The 14,547-nt window shown below is 33.3% G+C and overlaps 1 protein-coding gene across 1 annotated transcript in view; it reads right to left on the bottom strand.

The window, feature by feature from the left end:
* The window catches only part of GALNTL6 (polypeptide N-acetylgalactosaminyltransferase like 6), a 1,162,298-nt gene that overhangs the window by 639,241 nt on the left and 508,510 nt on the right, over positions 1-14,547 (bottom strand). The window contains exon 5 of the mRNA XM_077868561.1: positions 4,475-4,641. Within this exon, the coding sequence (XP_077724687.1) occupies positions 4,475-4,641 (167 nt within the window). The remainder of the gene's footprint in view (positions 1-4,474; positions 4,642-14,547) is intronic.

Here is a 14,547-nt window from a genome sequence, read left to right as displayed (position 1 = left end):
TGTTGAAATAAAGATTCTGATACACCTGGATGGGGCCCGAGATTCTGCATTTCTAATAACCTCCAATGTGGTTCTGCTGCTGCTGGTCCGTGAACTACCCAATAAGTAATAAGGACTTATGCAGTTGGCAGAAAAGTACACTGGGTTTCTTCAAAGTTGCTTCTTTGCTGGGTTGGGATGACGGTTTCTAGTCCCTGATTTTCCCCCTAACTTGTACATGCAGCATAATAGTTCTTTTTGAACTTGAAATACTCCACTCCTAGCTTTCTTAACCAGGGGGTTTGGAACTAGCAGGAACAAGAGGGAGTGAGTCTGTGTGCACCTGTCTTGGGCGTGCAGAGCTGTACCTCCATACTTCCATCAACAGAAGGGTATCAGCAGCTCTTCTGGGACTAGCCTAAGGTGAACTTGCATTCATCTAAACGCACAAAGTTTAGAGAATTGTCAGGTTCAAATATGCCCTATCTCTGAGGTTAAGCCCCAGCTTATTTCACACATTTCAACATTTTCCATGTGGATGCTGTTAAGGTTGTCTGGAATTTGGAGATAAGCCCAGGATTAGTCCTGCTTTAAAGTCATCATGAAGCCTCGTTACAGGCCTCAAGTTAAGTTGTTAAATGTATTTCTGAGAGCTTGCTGGGGAAAAATAATCACATTCACTAACTTTGGTAAGCTTTGGATAGCAAAAACATAGTGTTGTTGTTGAAAACTTACCTGCAGGCCCATACTGTCATGTTTCTGGAGACAGAGGGCTTATGATAGGAGGCTAAAACAACATTCTGTTTACTGAGCCTAAAACAACATTCTGTTTACTGAGCCTAAAACAACATTCTGTTTACTGAGCCTGCTTTAGGAAGAATATCTAAACTGAGAACTGCTGGAGATGGCATGCACCTGTTTTTGTTTTGTTTTGTTTTGTATTTGATAACTGGGTCAACCCTATTCAAGAAGATTTTTAAAAATCACTTTGTAATATTTAAAATTATTCTATAATTATAAAATATTTTAGTATTTTTTTCTCTATTGCTATGAAAACAACTACTACAGAATTTGACAATTACTAGAGGGCTTACATTATTTGGAACCCTGAATTCCAAGTGATATTCAACTTGTGCTACTAAGATAGCTAACATGTTGGTTCTTCTTTTTTTTTCTTTTTTCTTTGCACATGTAGCTATTCTATTGACCTAAAGGACATAAAATATAAGGCAATAATATTTGATTAAGCCTTGTCAAAACTGTATTGCCTTTGGCCAAAGGACATTGCAGAATATCCAGAAAAGCTATAATGCAAAGGTGTTTAAATGTACAGACTTGAAATTAGAATGTATTTCTAAAAATAAATATAAAGTATAAAATTTCAAACATACAATTTCTTAAAGGAAGCCAAAAACCCATATCTTCCTGTACTTTAAATTTTGTCTGGCCTACTTAGTTTGATTTTTAAAGAACTGGTGAAAAAGGCCCTACATGTTGCAGGCTTACAATTTCTGGGTTGTCCAAAAAATGTATAAATACACTTTAAAATATATTAACTTTTAACAGCATGTGTAGAGATAATATCATAATAAAAAGAAGCAGCAAAATCGTCTTTGTCTTAGAGGCTCTGTAAACAAGAGATGTCCTAAGATACCTTCCTTCTCTTATAAGGGAGAAAATAAACTTAAAAGGAATTTTGATAAATACTCATGTAAGGCTCCTCATGTAACATAAGTAGGTAACGTGATCTTTTTATTCTCCTTTTGATGAACCTTTAGAATGTAATTCTTCTTCCATATCTGTAGTAAGTTACTTACCTAATGGTAGAATTTGATTTTTTTTAATGTTAAAGCAAACTTAACTTTTCTAACGTGCTATAAATTACTACAATTTGTCCTCACATGCCCTCTGCCTTCTTTTGCTTCTGGAGACAATAAATGATAGATAGATAGATAGATAGATAGATAGATAGATAGATAGATAGATATTCTTGTGGAATAGATTTTATTAAATTGAGAGGATCCTCACAAAGAAGTATAGACACTCTTTATTATAGCAGCAGGGGAATATTTGATGACTAGAAATCAATTTTTGAGAGAAATTACTCTCCTTTACAGGTGTACAATTCATTCAACCATTCAAGTCAGCTCTCCATCCTGACCTCTTTACAAGAAGTTACTTAGATAACTAAAAACTATCTTCACTTTGATTAAAAAAAATCTGAGAAATAGAATTCGTTAACCTGACATCATATAGTTAATAGTTGGTGTTGGAATTCTAACTTGTGTTTTTCATGTTAACCTTCTGTATTTCTCATAATTCAGGAAGGAGGATTGAATTAGGTCCACCTAATCCCCATATTTTGTCAGATGAGATTTTTTAATATGAAATAAAAATTTGGAAGAATAATCTTTCTTATTCAATGCAACTTTTGAATTATGACATATTCTAAAAGATTACAGAAGTATTTTATCACATTTTTCTTGCAAAGCTTATTTTTCCATATATCAAGAGTTTAACATAATTAAAATTAATATTCAAAATATTTTAACCTTTTGAAAGTTTAATGTTCATAAAATAATACTTTCAACTTGATAGTTCATAGGAATACAATCTCTAAATTAAAGATATACTAAAACATTAAAAATAATTGTTATCCTTAAAAATGCCCAATAGAAAAGTCAAAATCACCATTACTATCCCAAATAATCCTTTTTTTCTTTGTTGTACTTCTGTTACACTAATTACATTGACAGTCTTCTGTCACTTCCCATGTAACATATGCAGAAGGATAGTCCATCAAAATTGTCACTGTACAAAAGATGACAATGATTTTATGTCAAGACAAATGTAGATGCCACTACTTTCTCCCTCTTTAAAGATGTTCAAGTGAAAAATGTCTCTGAGAAAATTTCGGCAAAAAAATGCTCTGTAAGCCACAATTTTCTGCTACCAAGTGTTTCCTACTATATTATCTGTAGGTCAAAAGTCTGCTGTTAATTATGTAGAAAATGCTCCACAGAACATTTCTCTTAGTAGCAATCAACCACAAAAGACCATCTATTTGGTGATGTGCAGCTCCAGATCTTTACTTCCTCTTTTCATTCTTTTATTTAAAAGCAAAGTTTAAAGTTTTAGCTTTAACGCATTAAATACGTATTTTTAGTCTGAGGTATAGTGATTACTTTGAAATAAGTAGCCTCAATTAGAATAGAACAGAAATCAATGTGTTATTTAAATAAATTTGTAAGTAATAAATTCCAGCATTAGATACTGGATGCATTATTGGGTAGTATTAAGTGCATATCTACCTAAGCAACACTATTTGCCTTTACCTAAGGCAAAAACTATTTGAAATCAACCTAAATTACCAACTTGGTAGTTTGTTATTTTAATGAAATGTTAGACAACCTAATTCTGGTCATACAAATTTCAAAACATGTTAATTTCATGTAAACTATGAAGTATTTGAAGTATATCGTTAAAGTCTGGGACTCTGTTAAAGAAAACTTAATATTAACACACTGAACAGTTTTACTTTTATAGAATTTTTGAGAGTATGAAGAAACTGACATTTTTGTTGCAAATGAGATTTTCAAAACTTCAGTTAACCCATTTGAGTTCAAGATGCAAAAGGATAACATGCAATTAAACTCTTTTACTGCCATTCTCTCTTACAGAAATACAGTATAGTTAAGCAGAGCTCCTTCATGCAATAAAATATAAGGTAGAACATTGCATTCCCAAACAGATGAACATCAATAGAAAAGGTTTCCTCCTGTTCACTCACATCAGCCAAAAGAGAGAAGCTTAACTTTCCATACAGTATTAACAATTCTCACATTCAGAACAAAGGTGATTAATGAAGCCCTAATCTCAGGAAACTTTCTATGATTTTATTTCCCTGTCTTATAAACCGTATCATGTTTTTCAGAATGGTAGAAATATTAAAGCTTCTGTCAAATTTTCTGATACTGGACTTTTTTGGTTCTTGTTCAGATAGGGAAAATAGTTGGAATTGCTAAGTAAAAATATTTGTGTTATTTACAATTTCTGGTATTTATGAAGTAACACAAGCACAACCTAGAGATAGATCATACAGGCAAATAATAGAGCAGATGCCTTTCAGAAACAGGAACAGATTTTGTAAATCTACTGGAATATTTCCCCATTCATATGTACTTACAATAACATATTTTACAATGTTTGTCCTGAAGCTGAAAGAACTTGAGGCATTTTGCCAACACCTGTCTAATTTACAACAGAAGTGTAATGCAAATGTCTTATAGTTTCCCAAACAACACCAATACCTTCTCATTCATTTCTTTTACATTTGGCCAACATTTTATGAAAGCACAACATAGGCAAAACTTCATAATCACCCTCCAGATAGAATCAGAAAGAAACATCAAAATAATTTTCCAATTTTTTTTAAGCCAGTGATGATTATGTAGGTAATAACAGAATTAAATAAAATATATTAACTGTATCTTACCTCTATCACTGAAGTCATCTACTAGGATGATTTCTGCTATCAGACTCTCCGGAGTTCGGTTAATTATACTGTGGATAGTACGCAGGAGTGAAGTCCAACCTTCATTATGAAATGGGATAATAATGCTGGTGTTTGGCAGCCTTTCCAGGTACATCTTGTGCTTACAACTAGAGATGATAGAGGAGGAAAAAAAGCAATATCAAATGCAAAATGATAATATATCTTTTACTGCTCTTTACTCACCGTTATCAAACATCTGTGAAAACTAGACTTTGTCTAATACTTTTCCAATCAGAGCTTGTACATCATAATAATTACTCAGTTCATTCCTGAAATTCATTAATAATCCTCTTCACATGTGCTCTTAATGAAATAATTATTTATCCTTTTTGTATCAGGAACTCAGATATTAGGTAAGAAATGCATGGAAACATGTTATTGTTGGTATAAACTTTTCCTAATATTACTAATAATAATGAGAACAAATTTTATGAGTTAAAATTTTTTTCACTTATAACATAGTTAAGGTTTAGAGAGCTTTCCTGAGAAGTTCTAGAAATCCAACTTCTGTAATAATTACGCTCAGTTAATCAGTTTGAGTTGTGTGTTTCAATGCTGGGCGATATTTAAGCTCTATGGGGATAAACACAGTTTTACAATGAAATAAATGAAGAGGTAATCTTAAATAAGCATATACTGATACAACCACGTAATAACATTACCTTAAGATCCGAACCCAGACATTATCACATTTCTAGTGGAAATTATAAGCAGAGCCCATGTTGCTTTATTCATTATGAAAAAGTCTGAGATACCAAAAAGAACGTGGGCTTTAACTTTTGGCTTAGTTAAAAGCAATTTACTATGTGTAACTGTTATTTTTGCATATTTTTTATTTATGTAATTAATTTATAAGCTGCACAAGGACAGGAATCTGGTCTCAAATCTCATTTACTTCTTAGTTCAGCAAGTTGCCCAAATTTTATTGAGGATGACAAATTCACTTGTTTGTGAAATCTTTGAGTTACTTCAAAACTAAAATAGAGTAAAATTTCAATCAATTATTAAATTCAGTGAATTTTTTGATATGAATAACTTGAAATCAAAATATAGAGTGGAACTCTAGAAATGGTTTCAATTTAAATGTAAAAACACCTAGTGCTTCAGCTTTTGCCAGGACACAGGCTACTATTTAGTCTCGATGAGGAAACAAACCACAGCATGCTTTGATGTATGTGTAGATCTACCAAGATGTATAGAAATGCACTAGAATATTCAAAACATTACTTAAAATATTTTACCATTCGTTTCAAGACTTTATTTCACTATGATCTCAATAGGATATATTAAAAATTGCTGTGAATCTACAATCAAAGTCACCTTACAGCTTGGAAAAACATGACAATGTAATTAAAGCCAACAAAACTAACTATCTTGGAAAATAAAATTAAATATTTTAAATACATATTCTGAATATACAAATATAAACACTTCCTTTTTTATTCTGTCCCTTTATTATCAGTTATTTAATTTCAGAATTTATTTGTAACAATATCTATAAAACAAGTAGACTTTGTTGCTTTTAAATATGATGAAAAGAGTTGGCAAAAGCATCAAGATTATATCATGAAATACTAGACATTAAATGCTAGAAAAAAATCTGAAATTCATTTTAGGATAACACAGAATGGCTAAAAAATTATAATAGCGTATAAAAAAGATCTGTAAGTGATTTCCGAGGAAGTATTGTGAAATAGATGCTTTTACACAGAATGCACGAGTCTGGAAAAGAGTGCTAAAGTAATTCAACATACATTGCTATAATCATGGAGAACTATTCCAACAAAGCCAAAGACCCAGATATCAATATTTTGAACCTACTTGTGCAAACCATCATACCCAAAAACGCAACTGGGAATGCAACTGATATTCCCAATAAGGCAAATTATTTTTCAAACATAAGATGAGACATTGCATATATCACTGGGTTATAAATTAAATAAGAATTGCATTCAGAGCAATCCCCTCTAAGCAATCAATAGCGATGTATGACAGCTCTATACAATCTATTCAGAAAAAAGGCAGACACAGATGCAAGACTGATCCTATGCAAATAAGGCTTTCCTGCATAAAAATGCTTTCAATAATTTCTCTCTGTGAGTTCAAACTATTACCACACATAAGATGTGAAAAGATCTCTCCTATTCATTCATTCACCTAAATTACAATGATATACGAGGGTTGATATAAGCCAGGATCCAAAATGGAGATAAAACAATGATCAAAACCTAATCCTTGACTTTAAGACATTTACAACCTAAGAGGAGAAACAGACTAGAGAGCTGGAGTTTTAAACTTAAACTGATAATGTAGAGATTTTATAGGATGTTATAGTTGCTAAGAGAGTCCCCTGAACCAGTTTGGAAAGTGTTGCAGAAATTCAAGAGCTGAAGGTGGCCAGCAAAGATAGGTTCAATATATATTTAGGAATAAACTGACATGACTTGGTAACTGTCTGGGAGAAGAAGTTTAAGGAGGACTCCCATGTTTTGGACATGGCAATTGATCTTAAGAAATGCAGACTGACTGAGCACAGCGTGAGGGGCACATCTTCAGGGGTGCAAGGCTTGGAGGTGAGGAGGGGTTCAATTCTGACCATATTTAGGTTGAAGTGTCAAATATCCTGCTGAACAAAGCAATTATATATATGGTATACTCATCTTTTTGTCTATGTATATATCTATGTGCATGTATATGTTTTTGGCTCCAGAAGAGATCTGTTTTACTGGAGGAACAGGCTTGTGAGCGATAGGCTATACTAGATGGTGCCAGTGGACCACAGTATTTCCTGAGCATTCACCAGCCCAGTATATGACAAGAGGATCCTTTATTATACCTGCAGTTCGCCAACTGAGTGCTTTCCCTCATCTCTGAACAAAAGCAGATTAGAAGTTCTGGGGGGAAATTAATGCCCCCCAGAGCATGTATCAACCAATGAAGAAGGGAAGTTGGAGAATAAACAGTCCTATGATGAGATAACTGTGAGGTATATTCTATATTGTGTACCAGTTTCCCAGCAAGACTGACCTTCGGTTGCCCACAGCGATAAGCATGTTGACAGTATATCTTTTACTGGCTTTTTTCCTTTCCATGTCTTACTTCCTCATTCAGCCTCCCTAGGTACTTTCTGAGATTCCTCCTCAAAATTACTACAGTCAAGTGCTCCTGGGTGGCTCATTTGGTTGAGCATCTGCCTTCGGCTCAGGTCATGATCCAAAAGTTCCAGGATCAAGTCCTGCATGGGGCCGGGGCCGGGGCTGGGGTGGGGGTGGGGGGCTGCTGAGTTGTGAGTCTGCTTCTCCTTCTGCCCCTCACCTCACTAGTGCTCTCTCGCTCTCTCTCACTCTCTCTGTATCTCTCAAATAAATAAAATATTTAAAAAATTACTACAGTCAAATTTTTGTCTCAAGGCCTGCTTCTAAGGGAAATCGTTCTTAGACATAGGCATATAAATTATACTGTACTTGTCAAAAATAGACTTTCAATATAAAGTGATGATCAAAATTCTTTAAAAAATATTACTTCTGTTGCATTATGAAGCTTGCAATTTGTTATGCATGGAGACATTTCAATTTTTTAAAATATTTTCATGTATGTATTTTATTTCTTTCAACTTCTTAATTTCTTTCTTTTTTAAAAAGATTTTAATATTTATTTATTCATGAGAGACACACAGAGTAGGCAGAGACGCAGGCAGAGGGAGAAGCAGGCTCCTAGCAGAGCCTGATGCAGGACTCGATCCCAGGATCACAACCTGGGCAAAGGCAGACACTCAACCACTGAGCCACCCAGGTGCCCCTCAACTTCTTAATTTCTGATGCTCTGCCCAGAGTCTTCCCTATGCCTAATAAAATACAGCTATCATGACTTGACACAGTGTAATATAAAAATAGCCTTATCCTAATCAGCAGATTATTAGCAATATAGTTACCTTCTTTACATGCATGTGTATATTTTTTTTTTCAATTAGACCAACATGGAAAACTCCTTAATATCTTGTGCTGATTCATTTCTCAAATATTGAAAAATCATACTTTATACATCAGACATCTAGGTTCGCATGATGGCTTTGCCACTCACTCCCATGTGACAAGGGGCAGGTTATTTAACTTCTGTAAGACTAATTTTCTCTCTGTGGGGCACTGCAGGGGAAAAAATGAATAAATTAATTAAATTAAATAATTAAATTTTATTTTTTTAAAATATTTTATTTATTCATTCAGAGAGAGAGAGAGAGAGAGAGAGAGAGGCAGAGACACAGGCAGAGGGAGAAGCAGGCTCCATGCAGGGAGCCCGACGTGGGACTCGATCCCAGGTCTCCAGGATCACACCCCAGGCTGCAGGCGGGGCTGCCCAATAATTAAATTTTAAAAGCCCCAACAGGGGATCCCTGGGTGGCGCAGAGGTTTGGCGCCTGCCTTTGGCCCAGGGCGCGATCCTGGGGACCCGGGATCGAGTCCCACGTCGGGCTCCCGGTGCATGGAGCCTGCTTCTCCCTCTGCCTGTGTCTCTGCCTCTCTCTCTCTCTGTGTGTGACTATCATAAATAAATAAAGAAAAAAAATATTAAAAAATAAATAAATAAATAAATAAAAGCCCCAACAACCTTCATAATATGTTCACGAGAATTAAGTTACATAATCCATGCAAAGAACTTAGTACAGTAAGCATATCTGATAATAGCAAAGGTTTGATAAATATTACATTATTGTCATTGCTGTTATTGCTTCTTAATTGTTATTATTTTATCTGTCAAGTCCTCTGTGGAAGGAGGGAGGAAACTAGGAGAGACTGGGACTACATGAGGGAAAGTGAGAGACACTTAGGATGGGAAGTTGAATAAATTATGGTTTCTTCCCTTAAGGATTCACAGACCAGTAGGCAGATATATAAAATGATTTGACTCAAATGACACAAGTGACATAATAGATGGCACACAGCAATCAGAGCCCAAAGGAAATATGGCTAACTTTGTCTGAAAGAATTAGAGAAGTCTTTATAGATGAGTCTGTATGTTAAGAATAGATCATGTAGGGTCTTTAAAGTGATTCTAAGGAATCTGGACGTTAGCCTGAAGTCAACGTGAAATATTTCACATACTGTTAGTGATGAGGGAGACAGGATCATGTTTACATATTAGGGCAGACAATGAAGAGAGCAGAGATGAGACAGAAAGATTGGAGATTGTAATAGTTTTGGCAAAAGATAATGAGGATACTGATCTAATTTTTTACTCTAAAGAAAACCAGGGTTTAATCTGATTGAATTATATTTAGTCATTCTAGTACTTAACTTGCTCCAAAGAAACCTGAATTCATTCCCAACCTCAGCCACTGGATTCTTGGAGTTGTGCTCCAAATGACTGCTTCTCAGCATTACTAGAAATATTGAAGCATATCCAGGGCTTTATTAAGAATCTGTAACCTGTATATTTTAGGCTTAATTTCAAGTCAGGTTGAGAATGGAAATATGTTAAATATGAAAACAATATGGTAATATGGAACTGTGTTGAAGAAATAAGTAAAATAAAGTCAAACACAATTTATGTGTTTATGTTACAGGTAGGTAGCAAATTTCTGAAGAGAAAATAGGGACCAATTAAAACATTTTTGCATTAAGCTTATAGGAATATGAATGAAAATGCCTGTAATTATTGCATTTCGTATTGCTATGTTATTTTAAAATAAGCATTTGCATAAAATTAACTTCGAGTTTAAGAATGGCTTAGAGATGAGTCATTAAATTAAGTAAGAGATGTTACATAACATACTTTTGTTAAGTAACAATTTACCTAAATGATGGAAAAACACTCTTTAAATTTTAAATGTACCAGAGAGACAAAAGAAATAGTTTAAGTTCTTTAAAAAGTTACTTGAGAGAAATGACAAATCAGGAAGGTATATTAAAAAGCTAACAAAAAATTAATCTATAAATATTTTGCTAAACCATTCTTATTAATGAAAATAAATGGAAAGTTTCTCATATTCTTCTGTTTTTCTCAAAACAAAATACACAAACATTTTCTGATATTCCCTATTAGTATTTGATAAACTGAGAGATTTAAAAATTATTTTTAATTTGCAACATTGTCTATTTTAAATATAATGTCATTCCTTTCATACTTATATTAATTTATCTTTATAATTTCATTGATTTCACACACAAAAATAAGATGTTTTTTCAACAATAGCAATAGGCCAATCAATGCATTTTAATTCAGATATATAAAATAAGTACCAGACTTATTAATGATATATGCATACATACTCATATATATACACATACATATATATATTTATAGTGCTATTTTATATTTAAAGAGTTATTTTATTACTCATGCAACCAATGTCAACATTTTTATTGTGGGCATTTAACTAAACTTGCATTTGAGGTTCTTAAAACCTTCACATTTTCCTGACCATCACCTAAACATTCTGATGTGGAGAAGAAAAGCAAAAAAAAAAAAGTTTCTTTACAACTTACAGCCCATTGACAAGTCCTTAAGACAGGCAGAGTGACCTTTCTGTATGAACTCAACTGCTCCTATGTTAATACTTTGCTAATGGCAAAGTCAAACTTAGCTTAACATTAGCCCAACCTCCAGGATCCTGTAAGTCTCCTTTAACATAAAAAAATTCCTTTGGAAACTTCCTTTATCTCAGCCCACCCCCCAACCTCCTTCCCCCCCCACCAAGATATATGTTAGCAATCATCCTGCAAGCATATGGCCTCCTGGTATATATCTGAAGTGTCTCATGACCAAGGTTTTACTAGAGAGTAGTAAATGACATTTTCCTAACAACAGCTGGCCCCTCAAGGTCCTGGTAACCTTGCTTCCAAATTCCTTAGAGACTAATGCTTTCCCTAATCCCCTCTCAACTTGAAAGTATATAATCAGCCACTCCTCATGACCTTGGTGCAGCTCTTTCTGCCCATGGGTCCTGTCTCTGTGCTTTAATAGAACCACCTTTTTGCACCAAAGATGCTTCAAGAAGTCTTTCTTGGCTGTTTGCTCCAGGACCCCAACATTTTCACATTGCATTCCCTCTTAGTACCTTAGGTTGAATATTTCATTTTGGGTACACTATCAAAACACAGATTTTTAAAATTTAAACTCTTGGATTGCAAGACATGAATAAAATGTTTCAGTGAACTTTTTTGCATATTTCAATCTATAGGTCATTCCATTAGTTTATTTAATGTATGGCTTTATTTTTTGTCTTATTGTTTGTTTTTCTATTTGCTTATATTAAATATATCAGTCAAAATGTTATGTTGTGGTCATAAACAACCCCAAATGCCAATGGCTCCAAACAATGGCTCCATCTTTCTTGCTGCTTTATTTGTTCACCACTGTTTGGCAGGAGAGTCTCTGCTCACTGCAGTCAGTGCAGCCAACGTTTTTACCATTTTTAATCACTCTGCTAGAGGTAAATGAGAACACTGATGGGTCTCAAGCTGGTAAATAAATGGTCTGTCTCTAAAATGACATATTGTGTTCTACTTACAACTCATTGGTCAGAATCAGTCACACAGCACAAGGGCCCAGAAAGTGCAATCCTATAGGATCCAGAAGGAATTACTCAGAAATATTGGACAAATAAGCGTAATGAACACAGCTATTTTAGGCTTCTGCCTTCTTTCATTCAAAAAAGGGGGGGAGGGAGAGAAAAGGAAAAATAGAAACTACCTGACAAGACTACATTTAGATAAAATTTAACTAAATCTCTTTAATTTCTTCATAGACAAAAAAAGTTATAATACATAAGGGTTCACATCTATAGAAACAGCTGCAACACATTTTAGAGCTGCAACCACATTTCAAAAATTATCAAATTTAGTTCCTTATTTAATTGAGAATTGAGACCTTTACAGATTTAGAAAGTTGAACAAATTATTTTACAGTCAAATTGGCAAAATAATATAGCAGGTAAAGAAATGGTACAATGATGGGTACTATTCCTGACCTAAAAGTTTACAATTTTCTGTAAAGCATTTATAACTCATACAGCTAGATAGCACAGAACAAAGAATAAGAACCCAATATTCATCACTTCTGCTTACATAATCTTTTGGAAATGTGATTGTCATCCTATTTTTTAGCCTTTAAAACATCTCTGTAAGAATCCAATCATTTAGAAGTATGTAAATGCTGTAATATTTTTAAATGGGCTAGGCAATTACTTTAGTACCTCAAATATTTTTGTGAAATGTACAATGTATTCTCCATAGATATTTTTAGAAATAAACCATTGAATAATATGTACAAATAAATATCTATAACTAAAAAATTATGACAAATTGTCATTTGAATACAGGCCCTCAAGGGGCCTGGACCCCTGGGCCAAAGGACTATTTGCATCACTAACATTTCACTATTAGGGAAAGAAAATAAGTAGATATAATTAAATTGTTAAAATCAGTGATAAAGAGAAAATATTAAAAGCAGCCAGAAAAAAAAAAAAAAAAAAAAAGATAGAAATCCAGAGAAACACAGACCAGGATGGTAGCAGACTTCTTGTTAAAAATAATACAGGATAGTGAGGAAGTGGGGAACATCTTTTAGGTACAGAAAAAAAAATTAAAGAGAAAAATATTTTTCCTCAGTCAATGAAATGTACTTCAAAAACAGTCAAAATGAAAACATTTTCAGATATACAAATATTGAATGAACTAATTCATCAGAAAATCTGCACAAAAAGTGTTACAAGAAGTCCTTGAGAAAAATATACAAATGAAAATTTTTATGTAGACAAAAGAGAAAAAATAATAGGAAAGTTAATTATGTGGGTAAACAATAAAATTGCTAGTTTATTTTCAATATCTAAAAAGATAATTGCTTTGTGTACAGCAAAAATGACAGCAATGCATTTTGAGATTTATAATAGAAATTGAAGCAAAATGTATATTGACAATAGTATAAAGACCAGAGGTGGAAAAATGCATACATGCTTTTCTAAGGTTCTTATACTATAAATCAAGTCATAACATTACTTAAAGGTAGACCATAAGTTAATATTATATTCCATCAGCCCTAAACAACCACTAAGATAACACAGTAAAGAGTTATATCTACTATTCCCCCCCTCAAAAGATTAAATGGAATAATTAAATATGTAGTTAAACTGAAAGAAGCCACAGACAGGAGAAGAGGAGAATAAGATTAAATAGTAAAAATAGAAAATCAATAGTAAAATGGTATATTATGACAATCATATGGATAATCACATTGAATGTAAATGGTCTAAGCACCCACATAAAAGGGAGAGATTTCAGAGTACTGCCTGCTACCTCCAACAACTCATTTTTTTTTAAAGATTTTATTTACTTATTCATGAGAAACACAGAGAGACAGAGACACAGGTAGAGGGAGAAGCAGGCTCCATGCAGGGAGCCTGACATGGGACTCGATCCCAGGTCTCCAGGATCAGGCAGGCCTTGGGCTGAAGGCAGTGCTAAACTGCTGAGCCACCCAGCCTGCCCAACCCATTTTTAATATAAAGATGCAATAAGTTTAAAAGAAAATGTACAAAAAATAGAGCATGATAACACTAATAAAAAGCTAATTAGTCAATAAAATAGATTTCAAAGCAAAAAAAAAGTTATCAGGATAAAAAAGTTTGACAGTCCTTGATTTATTATATCCTCTCTATACTGATTTTACCTAGATGATTAATATTAAATTTTTTCTGGCTTATTTTAAAAATTTAAAGCTGTATATTTACCTATAAAGATGTTATATGTATAGCATTTAAACAAGTCTTGGGATGTATTTTCTATATCATTCCAATTTTCTATATCATTCCAATGCTTTTTTAATTTTTCCAGTATAATATTTGACCTGGGATTTATCCATAAAAGAATTATTCAACTTCTAGTATTTGCATCTTTTCTGCATACTTTTTGTTAATTTCTAATTTAATTCAAGTTTAATTATATAACATAGTATTAATTCAATCCATTGAAATTTGTTAAGAGTTTTACATACTCTTATATATATATAATATAGTCTAT

Source organism: Canis aureus, chromosome 24 (assembly GCF_053574225.1).
Source record: "Canis aureus isolate CA01 chromosome 24, VMU_Caureus_v.1.0, whole genome shotgun sequence".
Classification (NCBI taxonomy): Eukaryota; Metazoa; Chordata; class Mammalia; order Carnivora; family Canidae; genus Canis; species Canis aureus.
This window is presented reverse-complemented; position numbering and strand designations above follow the sequence as displayed.